The 22,559-nt window shown below is 38.4% G+C and overlaps 1 protein-coding gene across 1 annotated transcript; it reads right to left on the reverse strand.

Moving 5' to 3' along the window:
- Positions 1 to 7,599: 7,599 nt before the first annotated feature.
- LOC133333762 (soluble guanylate cyclase 88E) lies at positions 7,600 to 22,332 on the reverse strand. The gene is made up of 9 exons (XM_061542054.1): positions 21,848 to 22,332; positions 21,441 to 21,564; positions 20,813 to 20,948; positions 14,866 to 14,992; positions 14,583 to 14,787; positions 13,190 to 14,487; positions 9,994 to 10,335; positions 7,895 to 8,383; positions 7,600 to 7,815 (listed from the first exon to the last, which is right to left on the reverse strand). The coding sequence occupies exons 1-9, from the start codon at positions 22,306 to 22,308 to the stop codon at positions 7,602 to 7,604; spliced, it is 3,396 nt and encodes a 1,131-aa protein (XP_061398038.1). The 5' UTR covers positions 22,309 to 22,332; the 3' UTR covers positions 7,600 to 7,601.
- Positions 22,333 to 22,559: the final 227 nt, after the last annotated feature.

Consider the following 22,559-nt stretch of genomic DNA (forward strand, 5'->3'; position numbering starts at 1 on the left):
GCCTAAAAGTCCTGAACAATTTTGACGTATTTGCATTTAAAGTTGTTTTGAAATTGAACATAATTTGGAGAATGATTTATTCACACGATTGCTGATCTAATGGCAGTGAGGAGTGCCAAAAAGTCTTGAACTTTGGAAGAATTGGGTAAAAAAATTCTTTAATTTAATATAACTTTATTTTGATTTGTTTTCTTTTTTTGAAGGTTGCAAATCAGATGAAAATGAAGGCTGCCGTAAATTTTTGACATATTTGCATTTAAAGTTGTTTGGAAAATCTTCTGATTTGAACGGAAGTTCGTAGATTATTTAAAGAATATTTTTTGAAGGCTCTCCGTAAAGCGTAGATTCCACTTCCCTTTCTGCTTGAACCATCAGCTGGTTCGCTTTTTTATGCCTTCTGGTCTGGGGCATCTTCATCCATTCTCACAACATGACCTAGCCAACGTAGTTGCTGCAGCTCAATACGTCTAACAATGTCAATGTCCGAGAATATATGGTGCAACTCATGGTTCATTCGACGCCGATATTCACCGTCAACGCAGATCGGCCCGTAGATCTTTCGGAGAATTTTTCTCTCAAACACTCCAAGAGCTGCCTCATCTGCTTGCGTAGGTACCCATGCTTCGGATCCATATAACAGCACGGGTAGTATCAGCGTCTTGAGAGTTAGTTTGGTCTGGCGGGAGGTGGCCTTGCTTTTGAGTTGTTTGCTCAGACCATAGTAGCATCTGTTGGCCAACTCTATCCTTCTCCGAATTTTAAAAGTGATGTCATTCGTTTTATTTATGGCGGTACCAAGGTATATAAAATCTTTAACTACCTCGAAGCTGTAGCTCTCAAGTTTCACAGTTGATCCCAGTCTACTGGACGTCTTGTGCGTCGATACCATCAGCTTGGTCTTCTCGCCGTTTACTGCCAGACCTATTTTGGCAGACTCCTTCTCAATTTGTTCAAAGGTGGCTGTTACCGCTCCCAATGTTCGACCCATTATGTCGATGTCATCGGCGTAGGCGAGTAACATGTGTTGTTTGGTGTACAGGGTGAAATTTCTGTTCACTTTTGCCTTCCGTATGACCTTTTCCAGCAGGATGTTGAAAAGGTCACACGACAAACTGTCATCTTGTCTGAATCCTCGTTCGGTATTGAAGGGCTCCGAGACTTCCTTTCCTACTTTAACTGCTGACCTTGTACCACTTAAAGTTATCCTGCATAGCCGTATTAATTTTGCAGGAATGCCGTACGTAGACATGGCTTTAAACACCTTTGAACGGATAGGGCTTTATAGTCGACAAATAGGTGGTATGTGTCGATGTGTTTTTCGTGGGTATTTTCCAGGATTTGGCGCAGAGTGAAAATCTGGTCAATGGTGGATTTGCCAGGGCTGAAGCCGCAGTGGTATGGTCCAATGATGTCATTGACCATTGGCTTCAGTCGTTCACACAGCACACTGTATAGCACTTTATATGCGATGGGAAGGAGACTTATTCCTCTATAGTTGGCACATATCGTCTTGTCTTCTTTCTTGTGCACGGGACACAGAATGCTGAGGTTCCAATCATTGGGCATGCATTCCTATAGCCAAATTGTATTAATCAGATGGTGCATGCTCCTGACCAGCATCTGACAACCAGTCTTGAATAGTTCGGCTGGTAACCCATCGGCACCTGCTGCTTTATTATTCTTCAGTCGATTGATTGATATTCTGACTTCATCTTGGCTAGGTGGTATACACTCTATACCGTCATCTCTTTTGATACCAGAAGCTTTTCAAAATGCTCTTTCCAGCTGTCTTATCTGTCACCAGGTTTGCTTCTTCATCTCTACAGGAGGATGTGCCTGCACCAAAGCCTTCGGTTTGCTGTTTTACTCGTTGGTAAAATTTCCGGACTTTATTCTGACTCCTGTACATCTCGATTTGCTCACGCTTACGTTTTTCTTGTTCTTCCTTCCTTTTTTTCCTGAAAACACGTTTCTCCTCTATACCCTATGCCCTATACGCTGGGGTTTTCACATCAGTAGCATTACGACCCTCCGGGGGGGTTACCATGGGTCTCTTGGTACCTATTGCTGCAGTGATTTCTAGGCTCTTCAAGGCGTAGATTATTTAAAGAATATATTTTCAAGGCTCTTCAAGGCGTAGATTATTTAAAGAATATATTTTCAAGGCTCTTCAAGGCGTAGATTATTTAAAGAATATTTTTTCAACGCTCTTCAAGGCGTAGATTTTTAAAAGATTATTTTTTCAACGCTCTCCAAAGCGTGGATTTTTAAAAGCAGATTTTTCCAAAGACCTCCAAGTCGTGGATTTTTAAAAGCAGATTTTTTCAAAGACCTGCAGGGCGTGGATTTTTAAAAGTAGACTTTTAAGGCTCTTCAAGGCGTGGATTTTTAAAAGAATATTTTTTCAAGGCTCTCCAAGGCGTAGATTTTTAAAAGTAGATTTTTCCAAAGACCTCCAAGGCGTGGATTTTTAAAAGTAGATTTTTCCAAAGACTTCCAATGAGTCGATTTTTAAAAGTAGATAGATTTTTCCAAAGAATTCCAATGAGTCGATTTTTAAAAGTAGATTTTTCCAAAGACCTCCAAGGCGTGGATTTTTAAAAGTAGATTTTTCCAAAGACTTCCAATGAGTCGATTTTTAAAAGTAGATTTTTCCAAAGAATTCCAATGAGTCGATTTTTAAAATTAGATTTTTCCAAAGACCTGGATTTTAAAAGAATTTTTTTCTAATGTTGTCCAAGGCGTGGATTTTTAGAAGTATATTTTTCCAAAGATCTCTAAGGCGTGGATTTTTAAAAGTAGATTTTTCCAAAGACCTCTAAGGCGTGGATTTTAAGAAAAATAATTTTTCTAATGTTGTCCAAGGCGTGGATTTTTAGAAGTATATTTTTCCAAATATCTCTAAGGCATGGAATTTTAAAAGCAGATTTTTCCAAAGACCTCCCAAAGACTTCTAAGGCGTGGATTTTTAAAAGAATAATTTTCCAAAGACCTCCAAGGCCGGGGATTTTTAAAAGCAGATTTTTCCAAAGACCTCCAAGTCGTGGATTTTTAAAAGCAGATTTTTCCAAAGACCTCCAAGGCGTGGATTTTTAAAAGCAGATTTTTTTCAAAGTCCTCCAAGGCGTGGATTTTTAAAAGCAGATTTTTCCAATGTCTTCCAAGGCGTGGATTTTTAAATGCAGATTTTTCCAAAGACCCCCAAGGCCGTGGATTTTTAAAAGCAGAATTTTTTCAAAGACCTCCAAGACGTGGATTTTTAAATGCACATATTTTTTAAAGACCTCCAAGGCGTGGATTATTAAATGCAGATTTTTCCAAAGACCTCAAAGGCCGGGGATTTTCAAAAGCAGGTTTTTCCAAAGACCTCCAAGGCCGGGATTTTTTAAAAAATATTTTTCTACAAATAAAACACATTAATTTAATTTGTTTATAATTATTTTCTTTTTTATTTCCATTAAACAATTGGCAAGCCACTTTTATTTATTTTTTATTTGAATCCTTAAATTATTATTTTTTTTTTGCTTTATTTGTTTCCTTTTTTGACTATTGATTAAAAACATTTACACATCAACAATAATATTTGTGTTTAATTTAATAATAATAATAAATAAATAAAAACTTAATAATATCAATTATTAACATTATATAAAATATATATAAATTAGTCTCTGATTATATTAATTATTAATTTTTATTATTATTAATTAATAATTATAATTTAATAACAAGCAATATTTTTATTTTACGGGGTAAAATATATTTTTCAATTCGGATTTTATCACCTTAGATATGTGGGTATATGGGTTGAGAACTAAATTTTGAGGAGAGTAGAATGAGGGCTGCTGTAATTCATATTCAAGATTCCATTGCAGTTTCAGGCAACTCATCCTGTAACTATAAACAATAATATTGAAAATTTGTCCTATGAAAAAGTGACTAAGGAATTTTTGCATTACTATATATTATTTGAGACCAGATTTGAATTTCAATACCTAACATAAAAGTAAAGATTTATAATTATTCTAATAAATAACTCTATAGGCTTGGAGTCCAAAAAAGGCTTTGGTACTAACATTGGTGATGGCTGAATTTTTCTGAATCGAATTTCTTTGGTACTAAAATTGTTCTAATTTTTAATTCAAATTTTGAGATTTGGATTCAAAACACTGTATAGGTTTACATATATCCGTTATGCTCTTGAATCCAACTAGATTTATATATGGAATGCTCTAACTAATCAAGTCACATATCTGAGGCTTTGTTTTTATTTTGTGTCTAGTCAAACAACATGACCATGCCAGGATGGGGATATGTTAATAGGTGGGTCCTAACTATAACTACTTTACACAGTTTATTATTTAATTATTTTTTTATATAGAGAGCATGGATTATTAGGCTTACAGGGTGTACATAAATATTTGTCTTAATTTTTTTAAGTTTTTTTTTTTTTAATATTTTAAGTTCGTTTCAAAATTTTATTTAAATAAATTATTTATTTATATATTTTTTTGTTGTTATTATTGTAAATTGTTTATTTTTTATATATGAATATATATTGTCCTTTTGAGAGGTATACTAAAATAAGTTGTTTAGCTTAATTCCATAATTAGTTTGTATTCGAATTTAACTTTTTTGAAGGAGGAGTATAGATGTGTGTGCATATGAAATAAAAATTGAAGTTCTTTTAGGACACCGTCATTTTTCCAAAAGAAAAATAATATTTTTTCCTAAAAGAATAAAGACCTAAGGTTCCAAGGCGTGGATTTTTAAAAGAATATTTTTTCAAGGCGTGGATTTTTAAAAGAATATTTTTCCAAAGACCTTCAAGGCGTGAATTTTTAAAAGGATTTTTCCAAAGAAAGCAGGATTTTGAAAAAAAAAATTTTATTCCAAAGACCTCGAAGACAAAGACCTCGAAGGCGTGGATTTTTAAAAGCAGATTTTTCCAAAGACCTCGAAGGCGTGGATTTTTAAAAGCAGATTTTTCCAAAGACCTCGAAGGCGTGAATTTTTAAAAGCAGATTTTTCCAAAGACCTCGAAGGAGTGGATTTTTAAAAGAATATTTTTCCAAAGATCTCCAAGTCCTGTATTTTAAAAAGAATATTTTTCTAAAGACCTCCAAGGCGTGGATTTTTAAAATATTATTTTTTTAAAGACCTCCAAGGCGTGAATTTTTTAACGGAATATTTTTCCAAAGATCTCCAAGGCGTGGATTTTTAAAATATTATTTTTTCAAAGACCTCCAAGGCGTGAATTTTTTAACGGAATATTTTTCCAAAGATGTCCAAGGCGTGGATTTTTAAAAGCAGATTTTTCCAAAGACCTCCAAGACGTGGATTTTTAAAAACAGATTATTCCAAAGACCTCCAAGGCGTGAATTTTTTACCGGAATATTTTTCCAAAGATCTCCAAGGCGTGGATTTTTAAAAACAGATTTTTCCAAAGTACTCCAAGAATCTTTTTTCCAAAGACCTCCAAGGCGTGGATTTTTAAAAGAATATTTTTCCAAAGACCTCCAAGGCTTGGATTTTTAAAAGAATATTTTTCCAAAGACCTCCAAGGCGTGGATTTTTAAAAGAATATTTTTCCAAAGACCTCCAAGGCTTGGATTTTTAAAAGAATATTTTTCCAAAGACCTCGAAGGCGTGAATTTTTAAAAGCAGATTTTTCCAAAGACCTCGAAGGAGTGGATATTCCAAAGATCTCCAAGTCCTGTATTTTAAAAAGAATATTTTTCCAAAGATCTCCAAGGCGTGGATTTTTAAAATATTATTTTTTCAAAGACCTCCAAGGCGTGAATTTTTAAACGGAATATTTTTCTATAGATCTCCAAGGCGTGGATTTTTAAAAACAGATTTTCCAAAGACCTCCAAGAATATTTTTTTTTAAAGACCTCCAAGGCGTGGATTTTTGAAAGCATATTTTTCCAAAGACCTCCAAGGCGTGGATTTTTGAAAGAATATTTTTCCAAAGACCTCCAAGGCGTGGATTTTTGAAAGAATATTTTTCCAAAAAAACCCACGAAAAACACATCGACACATTCCACCTATTTGTCGACTATAAAGCCGCATTCGACAGACCTATTCGTTCAGAGGTGTTTAAAGCCATGTCTGCGTTTGGCATTCCTGCAAAATTAATTTGGCTATGCAGGATAACTTTAACTGGCACAAGATCAGCAGTTCAAGTCGGAAAGGACCTCTCGGATCCTTTTAATCCCGAACGAGGATTCAGACAAGGTGACAGTTTGTCGTGTGTGATCTTTTTAACATCCTACTGGAAAAGGTCATACGAAAGGCAAAAGTGAGCAAAAATGACACTCTGTACACCAAACAACACATGCTACTCGCCTACGCCGATGACATCGATATAATGGGTCGAACACTGAGAGAGGTAACAGCCACCTTTGAACAAATTGAGAAGGAGTCTGCCAAAGTGGGTCTGGCAGTAAACGGCGAGAAGACCAAGCTGATGGCATCAACGCGCAAGGCGTCCAGTAGACTCGGACCAACTCTGGAACCTAAGAACTACAGCTTCGAGGTAGTCAAAGATTTTATATACCTTGGTACCGCCATAAACAAAACGAATGACATCAGTTCAGAGAAGGATAGTGATGCCCAACAGATGCTACTATGGTCTGAGCAAACAACTCAAAAGCAAGACCACCTCCCGCCAGACCAAACTCCTACTCTACAAGACGCTGATACTACCCGTCCTGTTGTATGGATCTGAAGCATGGGTTGACGGTGAATAACGCCGTCGATTGAACCATGAGTTGTACCAGCTATTTTCGGACATCGGCATTGTTAGACGTATTGAGCTGCAGCGACTACGTTGGCTAGGTCATGTTGTGGGAATGGATGAAGATGCCCCAGCCCAGAAGGAATATAAAAGCGAACCAGCTGATGGTTCACGCAGAAGGAGAAGGCCAAGAATACGTTGGAAAGATCAAGTCGAAGACAACATTGCCGAAAATGGTCTTTCAAATTGGAAAAACTGCGCAAAAGACCGACGCGCCTGGTAATCTTTTCTAATCTCGACTTATGGAACGAAAGTTCTGTCACAAGCCAGCCAAGCACGTAAATTTTTAAAAAGAATATTTTTAGCAAATAGTCAGTGGGATCTAGTCCTTATTTCCTATATATACACACATATATGTTATCCTCCTTCGTTACACCCTAATATATGTAGGTACATAATTCAGTTGCCTACCATCTTCTCCCTTCTTCCCTTCCTCTATAATTTGACTTTGAGCTTAGCCTATAATTAAATATTTTTGTATTATAATAATAGATACATACATACAGACAAATATATATATCCTAGAAAATACTTAAAGCGTTCGCATATTACATAATATCCTTAAAAAATATCCTTGTGTGTTTTTTTATTCTTGTCCTCGTTAAATTTGTTCTTTCGAAGATAGAGAGTGAGTTTTCTTCAAATTTTCCTTAAAGCCACATTTTTTTGTATGTCTAGTGAAAACCATTGCTTTTCTTTTGTGTGGGTGTGTGTTGTGGGTGGGTTGGTGTGTGGGAGAGTATATATGTGAATAGGATTATGTGGTTATCTCCACATTCTCGCATTTCCCATTATTGATCTACAGTATCTGACAGGCATTCGAGTGCATGCGATGTGAATGACGACCATTTCCGGAATGTCCGGCATATGCGGCTCCCGTACAGCATGGATGGATGGCGGCCGAATGGCGAGCATGACTAAAACTATGACTGGTTGACAATTTACTGGAGGAAGGCTCGTGGACATGGTGACACGGTGCATGATGTATGGTGGGGGCATGGCCATGACTGTGACTACAAAAGAGGGGGGTGGGGAGGAAAAGAGGATAAAATGAAAAACTGATTTTTTCAAAAGAAAATTCGCAACACATACCCATGACTGCAAATATTCGAATCGGAAATTGAATTGCCCATATGCCGTGGAGGTGGTGGCAAGAACAGTGGACAACCGCCACTCATATCCATCACGGACGCATTACCACCCTGGGGAGTCATGCGATCACCGAACACCTCATTCAGCCGTGCACTCTGCGATGCCTTCAGCTGAGCATCATTTTCCTGTACCTCTTCAATCATTTTATCCAATTTCTCAATGGCCTTGGTCTGTTTGGCTGCCAGAAATGCCTTGCGAGCTGCCTTTGACATTGGCAGCGGGGCGGACATGGAGCGCATTGGTGGTGGGGAGTTCATGGAAATTGACTCTTTGGATGTGGTGCGACTGAAAACATTCGTTTTGGGTGTGGCTCCAGATGCCGCAGCTGTTGTGGTGGCCTGAGGACACGTTGTGGGCTTATTTACAGGTTTCACTTCCTTGACACGCGGTGTTGTCGTCGTCGTCATGGTCGTTGTTTGTGATGGTAACCTAAGAGAAAAGGAGATGACAGTTTTTTTTAGTTGGGAATATTTTAAAAAGAATTTTGAGAGTAGAAAATAATTAAACATTACAAAAAATTTTAGTTCAGTTTTATTTATTTTAATTCGAAAATTAATTGAAAATTTAATCGATATATTAAGTAGAGGGTTATTAAAATGTTACTGTACAATTTTAGAATTTAATGGAATGAGATTATTTTTCAGGACTCGAAATTCTTTAAAGAGTATTGTTCTAAGTTTCTCCAAGGCGTGGATTTATTGAAGCATATTTTTCTAAGGTGGGGTGGGTGGCATAGGGGATGATAGATACCAAGCAACGGCTCTGATTGGCTTTAATATGGCGAAGTCCAGGCTTATCTTGGTCCCTCTTTCATCGCAATTGTGTGACCTTCCCGTGGTGGCACCTGGGGTAGCTATTTTCACCATTCGATGAAATAGTGAGCTAATATGTGCCGCGAGTTCACCCATAAGATCTATAAAAAATTGGGTGAGGCGTCGGGTTAGTTGCCCACACTCGGAAAACCCCTCCTACTATGAAAAAGCAAAGAAAAAGAAAACCAAACCCACATAATATTGACGACCCCCGCAAACGTATAAAGGACCACGATCTGCGAATCTGCACTTGGAATGTGCGCACGTTGTACAGAACAGGCACAGTGTTCACTTTGGCGGATGTACTCAAGAAGTACAAAGCCGATATTATTGCCTTACAGGAAATGCAATGGAAAGGGACTGGCGTAAGTAAATCAGATGATTACGCCCTGTATTATAGCTGCCATGAAACGAGACGTGAATTTGGCTGCGGATTCATGGTTAACAGGAGAATAAAAGACCTCGTCTCCAGTTTCACTCCAGTAGATGAGTGAATTGTTTTAATCCGTATAAAAGCGAAGTTCTTCTACATCAGTCTCATTTGCGCCCATGCTCCGACCGAAGAAAAAGATGAACAGACCAAAGACATATTTTACGAGCGCCTAGAAACAGCATATTATCGTTGCCCTGGCCATGACATTAAAATTCTGATTTCAATGCAAAATCGGAAGGGAAAATATTTTTGGCCCCAGCGTCGGAAAATTCAGCCTTCATGAAGAAACATCCGACAACGGCATGAGGTTGATTGACTTCGCGGCAGCAAAAAAAGGTATGTAATTAGCAGCACCATCCCTATATATCGAGATGCTTGAATTTGGTGCTTGTTGATCAAGCAACGAGAAATCAAATTGATCATGTTGTGATAGACGGAAGGCATTCATCCAGTGTGTTAGACTTTCGATCGATCCGAGGAGCGAATATCGATTCGGACCACTCACTACCTTGTAGCAGCCAAGGTTCGCACATGTCTTAATGTTGCAGCAAAGGTGCGATCTAACACAAGACGGAAACTCGTCGAGAAGAGAAAAGGAGAGAGGAGAAACGTGTTTTCAGAAAAAAGAAGAAAGAGCAAGAAAAACGTGAGCGTGAGCAACTCGAGATGTACAGAAGTCAGAATGAAGTCCGGAAAGTTTACCAACGAAGGCTTTGGTGCAGGCACATCCTCCTGTAGAGTTAAAGAAGGGAACCTGGTGACAGATACAGACAGCGTGTTGAGGATCTGTATACACCATACGTGAGGCGGTATTTACCGAATCTCCAAAGAGACAATAGCGTGGCATTTTCAGGCCAACAATGCCGGCCACCACGGCGCCCGAATGTACACCCACACGTATACGTAAATGTTGACCGGTTGAGGGATCTTTCAGATCTTTTATGGCATCGACCATATCTAAGGCCGTGTCGCATACTTTCTCCGCATGATTTGGATCTTTTTCTGGAGCTCCCGCCACAACCATATAAGCATCACCAATTGTTTCCACCTTATAGACATGATTGCGTTCCGTCAGGGTATCAAATATGGAATACATGGCATTCAGCATAGACACGACTTCCATGGGTGTAATGCGACTACATATTTCCGTAAAGGTTACCACATCCGAAAATAATATCGAAACACATCGAACATCTATACCGTCATCTATTATTGGTTCTGAGGTATCCTCTTCACCGCTACTATTTCATACCAGAAGCTTTTCAAAATGCTCCTTTCAGATCCCCAATACCCTGTCTGTATCTGTCACCAGGTTTCCTTCTTTATCACTACAGGAGGATGTGCCTGCACCAAAGCCTTCGCCAAGATGAAGTCAGGATAGCAATCAATCGGCTCAAGAACAATAAAGCAGCAGAGACTATACCAGCGGAACTAGGGGTACGTAGTCGAGCGCAAAAGTCGACTTTTAGACTTTTCGATTTTGGCCTCTGACCAAAAAGTCGATTTTTAGACTTTTCGATTTTTGTCTTTGACCAAAAAGTCGACTTTTCGATCTTTCGATTTTGTCAAAACTGTTCAAAATCGATTTTCGACTTTTACAGACTTCTACAAAATCGACTAAAATTTTGATTTTTATATGAATTATTGTGAAAAGATAAAGTAAAGTTCCGCAAAGTGAAATTTTTGGGCAATTTGAGCTTTGTTATAATAAACCAAGTATTTATGAAAAAATCGAAAATCGATCTTGAAAAGTCGACTTTACGATTTTCTCATAGATCAAAAGTCGACTTCGACTTTTAGACTTTTCAATACAAAAAGTCGATTAATCGATTAGTCGAAAGTCGATTTACTTATCCCTAAGCCGAACTTTTCAAGGCTGATGGTCAGATGCTGGTCAGGAGCATGCACCATCTGATTAATACAATTTGGCTAGAGGAATGCATGCCCAATGATTGGAACCTCAGCATCCTTTGTCCCGTGCACAAAAAAGGAGACAAGACGATATGTGTCAACTTTAGAGGAATTAGTCTTCTTCCCATCGCATATAAAGTGCTATCCAGTGTGCTGTGTGAACGACTGAAGCCAATGGTCAATGACATTATTGGACCATAACAATGCGGCTTTAGACCTGGCAAATCCACCATTGACCACATTTTTACTCTGCGCCCAATCCTGAAAAAGACCCACAAAAACTCATCGGCACATACTACCTATTCGTCGACTATAAAACCGCATTCGTCACCCCAGAGATTCAGAGATGTTTAAAGCCATGTTTACGTTCGGCATTCCTGCAAAATTAATACGGCGGCTATGCAGGATAACTTTAAGTGGCACAAGGTCAGCAGTTAAAGTCGGAAAAAACATATCGGCGCCCTTCAATACCGAACGAGGATTCAGACAAGGTGACAGTTTGTCGTGTGATATTTTTAACATCCTACTGGAAAAGGCCACACGAGACGCAAAGGTGAACAGAAATGTCACTCGGTACACCAAACAGCACATGTTACTCGCCTACTCCGATGACATCGATATAATGGGTCGAACATTGCGGGCGGTAACAGCCACCTTTGAACAAATTGAGAAGGAGTCTGCCAAAATGGGTCTGGCAGTAAACGGCGAGAAGACCAAACTGATAGTATCAAGACGCGCAAGACGTCCAGTAGACTCGGACCAACTGTGGAACTGTGAGAACTACAGCTTCTAGGTAGTTAAAGATTTTATATACCTTGATACCGCCATAAATAAAACGAATGACATCAGTTTTTAAATTCGGAGAAGGATTGTGATGGCCAACAGATGCTACTATGGTCTGAGTAAGCGTTTAGAAGCAAGGCCACCTCCTGCTAGACCAAACTCACACTTTACAAGACGCTGAAACTACCCGTGCTGTTATATGGATCTGTAGCATGGGTTTTTAAATTCGGAGAAGGATTGTGATGGCCAATAGATGCTACTATGGCCTGAGCAAACAACTCAAAAGGCCACCTCCCGCCAGACCAAACTCACACTCTATTAGATGTTTATATGGATCTGAAGCATGGGTACTTGCGCAAGCAGATGAGGCAGTTCTTGGAGTGTTTGAGAGAAAAATTCTCCGAAAGATCTATGGACCGATCTGCGTTGACGGTGAATATCGCCGTCGAATGAACCATGAGTTGTACCAGCTATTCTCTGACATTGACATTGTTAGAGGTATTGAGCTGCAGCGACTACGTTGGCTAGGTCATGTTGTGAGAATGGATGAAGATGCCCCAGCCCAGAAGGCATATAAAAGCGAACCAGCTGATGGCTCACGCAGAAGGGGAAGGCCAAGAATAAGATGGAAAGACCAATTGGAAGAAAACATTGCCGAATATGGTCTTTCAAATTGAAAAAAACTGCTGAAAAGACCGATGCGCCTGGAAATCTTTTTTAAGCTCGGCTTATGGAAGGAAAGTTCTGTCACAAGCCAGCTAAGTAAGTAAGCAATTTTCCTAAGGTTCTTCAAGGGGTGGATTTTTTAAAGAATATTTTTCTAAGGACCAAATGAGGATTTTTTTTCAAAAGACCTGAATTTTCAGAATTTCTTATTCTGGCGTTTTTTCATTTAAAATTAAAAATTAAATCTAGAAGATGAAAGCTTGATGAGGTTAGTGATTAATAGAAGTTTAAAAACTGGTTAAATATTTTACATTTTTATAAATCGGTTATAATCGGTAGATTAGTCACAAAATTACAAAAATCTTAATTCGGGATTTTAATAGGAAAAAAAGTTATCAAAAAGTATGATTATCATGAACCAACATGCATTTAAGAATTAAATTTTATATAACGGAAAAAAGCGAATACCTTTTATACACAACGGATTGATTTGGATCAATCCTCGCCGAACCACATTTTCATATTTCAAACCTACACATTACAATATGTACAATATTTTCAATTCCCCAGGAAATAAAAAATCGAAAAATAATATCTCCAAATTTACCCCTCAGTGTATCGTGAACTTACCTAACTTTTGTCGCTGGCTTATCCATACTCAAACTTGTCGTAGACGTGGAGCTCTTCATGTGATACGTGGAGGTTTCACGAGCCGGTGCTGTTGAGGGTGGTGTTATCTGTTCCATTGCTGCCAATTCTTCGGGCGTAAATTGATCTGGATTGCTGGGTCGTGGTTTCGGTGGTGCACTACCAATACGAAATGGTGGTATCGGACTACACGGACATTGGGCATTATTTGCCAGTGAACTTCGAGACATTTGTAGATCTTCAAGGAATTCTTCAGTGTCCAAGATTAAACTACCAAAGACATCACTGGGTGAGCGCATAAAGACATGACCCGTTGAATTGGAACGAGATTCTCGACCTTTTTCTCCTAGCCCGGCAGAGGCACTGCCATAGAGGCTACGTACGGGGGAGTTGGCAATACTGCGACGTGCCACATCCTTGAATGTTACTGGGGAATAGATACGGCTACGATCCTCCACGGTTGCCGAGGTTGCGTTGTTCGCTTCAGTTTCCGCATTGCTGGAAACTTTGGCTGCTGAGGTAGCCACCGTAACGGAACCTGAGGCAGTTGTCGTGGTCGCCGCTGCTGCCGCTGAGGGTACCTGTATCATGGTACGTTCCTTGGGTAATACTGTTGGAGCCGGCATAATAGCCCTTGCTGGTGGCTTGGCCATAATCACCGCAGGTGTTGTCGGTGGTGGTACAAATGTCGAAACAGGCAGCAGTTGAGCCGGTGACAACTGCAACGGCTTACGATTCTCCCGTTCATCCAACCAATAGGTTTTCATGGTACCCTTCCCCTTCACATCAATTTCCCCACGCTCTGTTACCCGATAATTGGGTCCCAAAAACTCTTTAGTCGATTCGGAAATATGTACCTTCATGGCGGCACTTGTCGATTCCATACGTGAGGCGGTATTTACCGAATCTCCAAAGAGACAATAGCGTGGCATTTTCAGGCCAACAATGCCGGCCACCACGGCGCCCGAATGTACACCTACACGTATACGTAAATGTTGACCGGTTGAGGGATCTTTCAGATCTTTTATGGCATCCACCATATCTAAGGCCATGTCGCATACTTTCTCCGCATGATTTGGATCTTTTTCAGGAGCTCCCGCCACAACCATATAAGCATCACCAATTGTTTCCACCTTATAGACATGATTGCGTTCCGTCAGCGTGTCAAATATCGAGTACATGGCATTTAACATGGACACCACTTCCATGGGTGTAATGCGACTACAGATTTCCGTAAATGTTACCACATCCGAAAATAATATCGAAACACAATCGAACATCTGAAAAGTGGAGAAAAAATTTTAAATATAAAAATTTTGGAAATAATGGAAATTGGACTATAGATCCCTATTTTTTCTTTTCTTGCAATACTAACCTCACATGTGTCAATGGGATTTTCGCCACGTCTCAAACGATCTGCCACCTGTTTCGGTATCATCTGATACAGTAGCTCATCGGTGCGACGCATTTCCTCGTCCAGTTTACGCATTGACTCCTCTAGTTTCTTTGACTTTTGTTGTTCCTGATCCAGGGCTAATTTTAATTCGACCGATTGTTGAGTACCGGCCAACATGAGATCTCTGTTAAAGATGGACGTAATAAATTGAAATTGGTAATATTTACCATATAAAGTGAAGTGTGGTGGAAATAGTACTTACCTACTGAAGTCATGCATAGACAAATCATTAATATATAGACCTGTTGTTATCAGAGCATTCAGATCGGGCATAACTGGGGTGCCCAAAAACATAATCATACGCCAATTGTCCATATAAACCATTTGACCTAAAGTAGATGGAGGTGGAAGAGAAAAATAAATGAAAGTTATGAAGACACATTTTTCGGAACCAGATATCCTTGAATTCGGTCGGCCCAAAACAGCAAATAAGTAGAAATTCCGACTGAAATTACAGAAGTCTGATTTTGACGTATTTGCCTTTAAAGTTATTCGACTGAAGAGACAAACTGTAGAAGATTTAAACGATTCTAAGAATGACCAATTGGTCTCACGAAATTGAAACATTTAATCAATAAAATGAGTTCACTTCGAAACACGGAACGAAGAACATCAGCACCGTCGATGCTCATAAGATGATTATAGCATAGAATTCTTCCAAGTCTATGTAAAGTTAGCATTGGATCTGAGAGACTTATGTAGTTTTACTCCAACAGTGATTCCATTTGTGTCGACATCTAGGTAATTCATTTAGTTCCATAGTTCCTTTGAGAGAAAAAAAAGAACGACTAGAGCAAAAAGGAATTAGTTGAATGAAATAACCGTAGCTGGTGCCAATCGTTCCTTTAGATTTTTAGAACTAGCCTCAAATGTTGAAGAAAACCAATAATTCCATTGTAGAGCAATAATTGTTCCAAGTCCAATGATTCCATTTGTGTTGGCATCTAGGCAATTCATTTAGTTCCATAGTTCCTTGTAGTTCAATAATCGTTCACAGCTAAACGTCACTTAATTCGGTCAATGAACGATTGAATCAAAAGAAACTAGGAGAAAGAGAGAAGAAATGAAGGACTAGAGTAAAATGAACTAGATGAACGAAATAATCGTAACTAGAACAGATCATTCCTTTTGCAGAATAGATCATTAGAACTACACTCAACACTAACATCATACATATGTTGAAGAAAACAAAAATTTTTCCAAATCCAGTTCGAGGTAGAATTCAATACGATGGTGATAGACAAATTCATTTTCAAAGCGGCTCGACCTGCTCGCTCCACAAAAAGGTAACTGGGTCATTAATTTCTGTTCATAGATTCCTTTAGTTCAATTCATTCAATGAACGAGAAGATCTAGATGAACAATTGCTTCAAAAGTAACAGGGTGAACGAACAAAAATATTGAACGAATAGACTAGATGGTCGATAAAGTCGCATGTAGTACCGATCGTTCCATTTGCGGAATAGTTCCATTTGAACTAGTTCGTTCTGAAATAATGACACTCTAGAATCTGAATTGAAGAAAATAAGTCGTTCTTTTGCAGTGCAAGTTCCAGGTCGAGGTAAAAGTAGAATTGAAACTTGTAGACTTTGACAAACTCATCCTAAAACGGTCCGAACGATTCGATCATGCAAAAATGTCTGAGAATATCAAATTTTTAATCAGCGATTAGAAAATGTATATGGGTCGATAATTAAACCGAGCCCGAAGTAGTGACTTTGAGAGCTGCTAGACAGTCCAGAAAAGTGGTTTTATATTCTTATTTAAACTTTGCTCAGGTTCAACAATAAGTTTGTTTTTGGTTACAGAATTGGTCACGCGGATCTTCACACATTGCAAAGATCTCTGGATTCAGGCTGATGTTATAAATTCCGCTGCCTTCCAAATCGCAAAGATTGCAGCTATGAATCCACTACAGGGTTCGTTCGAAGATCTCTGGATCGCGGGTTCAAAGATCTCTGGATCCAGGCTGCTTTTAGGCATTCCGCTGACTTCCAAATTGCAAAGATTTCAGCCTTTAATCCACTACAGTCGCTATCTAACCTGTAAGTTTTCCCAAGTCCTAACATTTCAATGTAGACGCCAGCCTTAGTACCTTGTTCCGTCTTGGAATCGTCTGCATAAAAAAAAAACTGACCGTCCAGAGGAGTGTTACTACAGTTACTAAAGTCGTCTCTACTAGGATTAGAGAAGAACTCTCTTCACTATCACCAAACAAATTGAAGGTTAAACTCAAAAAAATAACGAAGTTCACAGTAAATGAGAATTATGCGTCGAAGCAAAAAGTACAGGGTGCACTGAAGTTAACATAAGACAAAGAAAGAACAAAAAAAAAAAAGAAACCTGCAACAAAATTTCTTAAGAATCTGGCAGATTTAGATTAAGCGATCAAGAAAATGGTCTAAACTCTTTTTAGGAAACTAAGAAGGCAAAAAAAAAAAAAAAACCAGTAAGGAAAGTAGTAAAGTCGGACGGGGCCGACTATATGATACCCTTCACCACTTTGAGCATATTCAACAGATGAAATAGAAGCTATATCTAAATCTGAACCGATTTCAACGATTTCAGGAAACTTAACACACATCATTCCAGACCTCATCCATAACGCAGTGCCAAATTTCGTGCAAATCGAAAGATATATAGGGACTTTGGTAGACCATTTACATTAAATCGGACGAAAATATATATAGGAGCTATATCTAAATCTGAACCGATTTTCAGGAAACTTAACACACACCATTCTATAACTAATTCATTACGCTGTGCCAACATTGGTGCAAATCGAAAGATATATAGGGACATTGGTGCACCATTCAGATTAAATCGGATGAAAATATATATGGGAGCTATATCTAAATCTGGACCGATTTTCAGGAAACTTAACACACACCATTATATTCCTAATTGATTACGATGTGCCAACTTTCGTGCAAATCGAAAGATATATAGGGACTTTGGTGCACCATTTAAATTAAATCGGACGAAAATATATATGGGAGCTATATCTAAATCTGAACCGATTTTCAGGAAACTTAACACACATCATTCTATACCTAATTCAGTACGCTATGCCAAATTTCGTGGAAATCGAAAGATATATAGGTACTTTGGTGCCACGTTTACCTTAAATCGGACGAAAATATATATGGGAGCTATATCTAAATCTGAACCGATTTTCAAACCGAAACTCAGCACATACCATTATGGACCTAATTCAGTACACTATGCCAAATTTCGTGCAAATCGAATGATATATAGGTACTTTGGTGCCTATATCGGGCGAAAATATATATGGGAGCTATATCTAAATCTGACCCGATTTTCACGAAACTCAGCACACATCATTTTGGACCTCATTCAGTACGCTATGCCAAATTTCGTGCAAATCGAATGATATATAGGTACTTTGGTGCCTATATCGGGTGAAAATATATATGGGAGCTATATCTAAATCTGAACCGATTTTTCCCAATTTCAATAGGGTTCGTCCTTGGGCCAAATAAGTGACCTATGCCAAATTTCATCCAAATCACAAAAATACATGGACGGACAGACGGACATGCGTAAATCGACACAGAAAGTGATTCTATGCATATTCTCAAAAGGAACCATGTGCCTATCTCGTTTCCTTTTGCCTGTTACAAACATATGCACAAAGACATAATACCCTGTACCACAGTGTGCTGAAGGGTATAAACAGCGAAGACGTGGCGCCCAACGAAAATTCTTTTAAACAATCGAACAACGTTAATGAGTCCTTTGTACAAAGGAAAAAGGAATCTTCAACGAACTACTTTAAAAATGTTGCACATGTGGATCGAGCGGAAGAAAATTCCGTTAAAATCTTTATAGGAAAATTTGAAGGTTGGAAACCAAGAAACATGTTATGTGGCGCCAACACTGGAATATCTACTCCTTTAAAAGGAACCAGGCGCTTAGTGGTCCACGTTGGTCCACTTTGATATCTGACTCGTTCAGGTTTATTGGTAACGTAAGTAAATGTATTAACCACCAACGAAGGAAGCTAGAAGATAACCTGAAAATATCTGATGATGCCGTGATCAAACTGGCTTGAACCGGGGGTTATCAAGGAGATATGAGAAAAAAGGGCTGGAGTTGCTATTGCAAAGATACTAAAGTCCAGAGAAAAGCGGATGAAAAAAGAGTTGTGTAGTGAACTCGTTTAAAGCAAGCGACTTTCTTATAATTATGAAAGTCGTGGGGGTCAATAAAATATTTAAGGGTCCTTATGTTTTGAGCAATGTGCTGCTAAATGATCGATACGTAGTTATGGATATGGAAAACTTGACAGATAACCCAAATTCCTAACGATGGAGTGATCGAAGTTTGTAACATGAGATTGTGGAAGTCGAATGACCCTGGTGAAAATCCATTTAAGGGTCATTATGTTGTGAGCAAGGTGCTGCCAATGATAGATACGTACGTTAAGGATATTGAAAACTGTCAGATCAACCAAATTCCTTACGATGGAGTGATCGAAGCATGTAACATGAAATTGTGGAAGACGGATGACCCAGATGAAAAGAGCCAGGGCTGCTCGGGTTCTCTTTCCAGGGCACTGGGCCGCTCTGCCCCATAATGTATATAGTTTAACATACATAGGTTAAATATGTAGCATAATTATTCACTTAGTCACTATTGTCAGGTTGACCGAACTGTAGTAGAATAGAATAAGGAACCAGCCTATTATAAATAATAACGAATAAGTAAATACCAAATACCCATGATAACTAAAATACAACCATGTACACAACTTAGATTTAAGCGCAAAATATGATGAAATAAAAGAAGATGCCGCAGTTCGTCTTCGGACGGCTCACAAGAAGGATGTTCATAAAATATGAACATGTGATTTGGTTGTATTAGTTTAGGATATTTTAGACATTTACATATGTCGTAAATAATAGATAAACAGTCCTAAAATCTATTTGTGTGTGCATGTATGCACATAAGGGATGACAACACGTCACGCTGCTGAAGACGCATAACTAATAAAGGTTATCTCCATAAACATGCGCTCAGCGGGTGAGTAAATAGAGATCACTACAATGTGGTTTTATGAGTATGTGAGCTGATAATGAAGAATTAGTAGCAGCCCACACACAAGGATGTTGTTGGGCTCATTTGGGTAATGTAAGCAAATGAGCACACTTATCTCAATTGTTATCTCTTATGTGTATTAGGCTAAGTTAGATTAGGTTATGTAGTTCTTAAGGAATAATATTAAATAATAAAATTAGAATTGAAATGACATTCGACCTTACAAGTCCTTTGTATTTTCCTTTCTCCCGCTCTTAACAAAGGACGCAAATAAAAAAAGTATAATACAATTTTACAAAATGGCGATTCGTTAAGACTTCGCTTAACTAACACGTTGTTATCAAATTAGACGAAATTCTCAAGTCACAAATTATCAACTTAGTGAAGCTGAACTCGTTTTTTAAAGAATTTTTAGATGTTGTCTACGCATAATATATGGTCCTATACTAAATAGGAAGTGAACTAGTTGGCAGGAGGAGTAACGACGAGAAAAAGAAGATTCCATTCAGTATTCGGTACAAAAAATCAAACCTCCGTTTCATCATTGGCAGTTTCTATAAAAGAGAAAAATATATATTTGTAGCTCAGATTCCGTGGTATTTTTCTATTAAAATAATCTCTCCTCTTATATAATCTCTTCTCGTATTATAAATAATTACCGAATATGGCGATTGTAAATACCAAATACCTATGAACACTAAAATACAACCATGTCTGTAACTTAGATTTAAAAACAAAAGAAGGCGCTATTCAGTATTCGGCAGTTGGAAAGACAACAGGCGTAGATCAATCCTTCAGTTTCAGGAACAATTTCTATAAAAAATATTACTATCTCAGATTCGGTGGGATATTTCTAGTCTGTCCTCTGGAGTATAGAATTTACTTTCAATAAAAAACCACTTCCTAGGACAGAAGTTATCAACTTTTTATGATATGAAATCTGATGCCTTGAAATTATATTTTTTGTAGACCTCGAAATCGATTATTTCCTTTATAGATTTTTGTAAAAATGAATCTGCCAATATTTAACTTAAATATGTTTCTTCCGTTCCTTATTAATTTTCTTGTATATATTTCGTTCTACTTACCCTTTAGCCTCAGCGATTTCTCCGGTTCCGAACCATCATCGTGCAATAACATTTCATTGGATTTTTGATTTTCCGGGCGGTCTGTTACCGGTTCAACTGTTACCAATTCAAAGATATTGTTGGTGCGATTTAAAATCTAAATGCCATAACAAACAGGCAGATGAAGAAGGAAAAATGGGAAAAGAAGAAGCGAAGAAAAATAAATAAAAATTAATGATACTTGTGAGGTTAGGTTTAAAGAGGTTTTCTTGTGAACTGCACTTCACAAGGCATTTAAGTGCCTTGGATAATGATGACCGCACTCAAATAAATGTGGAGAGATGGAGTACAGCAGTTTGTAATTATGTGTTGAATGCATCGGGTTGAGGGTTACACTGTTTCCTAGTAAGAAAAACAACTTAAAAACCTTAACAAGATTCCCTTTACGGATCTCTGGTCTGCAAGATTTATCTGTTATCAATGATTTGATTCGTACGAATTCTTCCCATTCTTGGAAAGAGTTTCAACCCCTTTAATCATCTCCATTCGACTGAGTTGGTTTGTTCCAATTTCTCTCCTTTCTTGGAAACAGTGTACAATCTCCAACCTCTTCAATCATGTCCATTCCACCCTGCAGCAGTCTACTTACCGTTTGAAATTTAAAGGCAATCAATGGACGCACTAAATCGAACCATGCTGTGATTTTTTTACCCAGTAAATCTGGCAATATGACCATCAAGGAATTTCCAATGCTGCGTACCACCATATCGGCACTAAAGAGCAGTCAGCCATGAAACAGCAACAGGACACATGCACGAAAAAAATCAATGAGAGGGATAGAGGAAGAGAGAAAAAGAAAGGCAAACCATTAGAGAAAATAAATGCCAGGCAGTAAGTAATCAACAATGAGGACAGGTGGTGGTGGTGGCGTCCGAGCTGGGAAAGTAGTAATTGTCAATGACAGACACTTGTTACAGGCCAACACCACCACCATATGTCCTTGTAATTGAATGAGTTGACACCGAACAACCACCCTCACCCCTTCTCGGTACTCACCCAAAAACAATACAGAATGGAAATATCTCAAATAACACATGGGCACTAATTGGCAAATGTTTCTCCTCGCGTGTCATGGCCAAGGAGGCCAATGTAAAGGCTCGATTATCGAATGTCAACTGAAACGTGACATGGACAGTGTCGAAAAGGATTTCCTCACGCACCAGCTCAATATGCATTTCCTTGTGATAGAAATAGCGGGCAACTTCTCGTATCTGACCCATGGTATAATACACGAAGCCACGTCTCTTCGAACGATAGTGCAGAGTGAGACCCTGCTTCGTTTCATTTTCACATATGAAGGAGGGTGCTCGCATCCGTGGATAGGAAAATTTCAAATATTCATGTAAATTATCGAGGCCATTGAGAAAATCACGCATGTGGCGCCCAAGCACAGAGAGAACACGATCATAGCCATATTGACCAACGAAACCGACAAAATACACACCCATTTGATCCATAAATTCACGTTCCGATACACCAAGGACCTGAAATGAAGAAGAAAGGATAAACAAATATATTGAGTTTAGAAAAATAATTGCGGAGTACCAATTAGATCTTAGATCGATATTTGAAAAGGTTGATCTGGTATTTTCTATATATTGACGTATTTGCATTTAAAGTTAAACACATTTTTAAGAACTAATGGTTCAAAAGGCAGAAGCAAGGAGCATTTAAAGTTAAAACAATTTAAAAGTTTGGGGCCCCAGAG

This window comes from Musca vetustissima, unplaced genomic scaffold (assembly GCF_032173495.1).
Source record: "Musca vetustissima isolate MV318-11 ecotype Yass unplaced genomic scaffold, APGP_CSIRO_Mvet_v1 utg2483, whole genome shotgun sequence".
NCBI lineage: Eukaryota > Metazoa > Arthropoda > Insecta > Diptera > Muscidae > Musca > Musca vetustissima.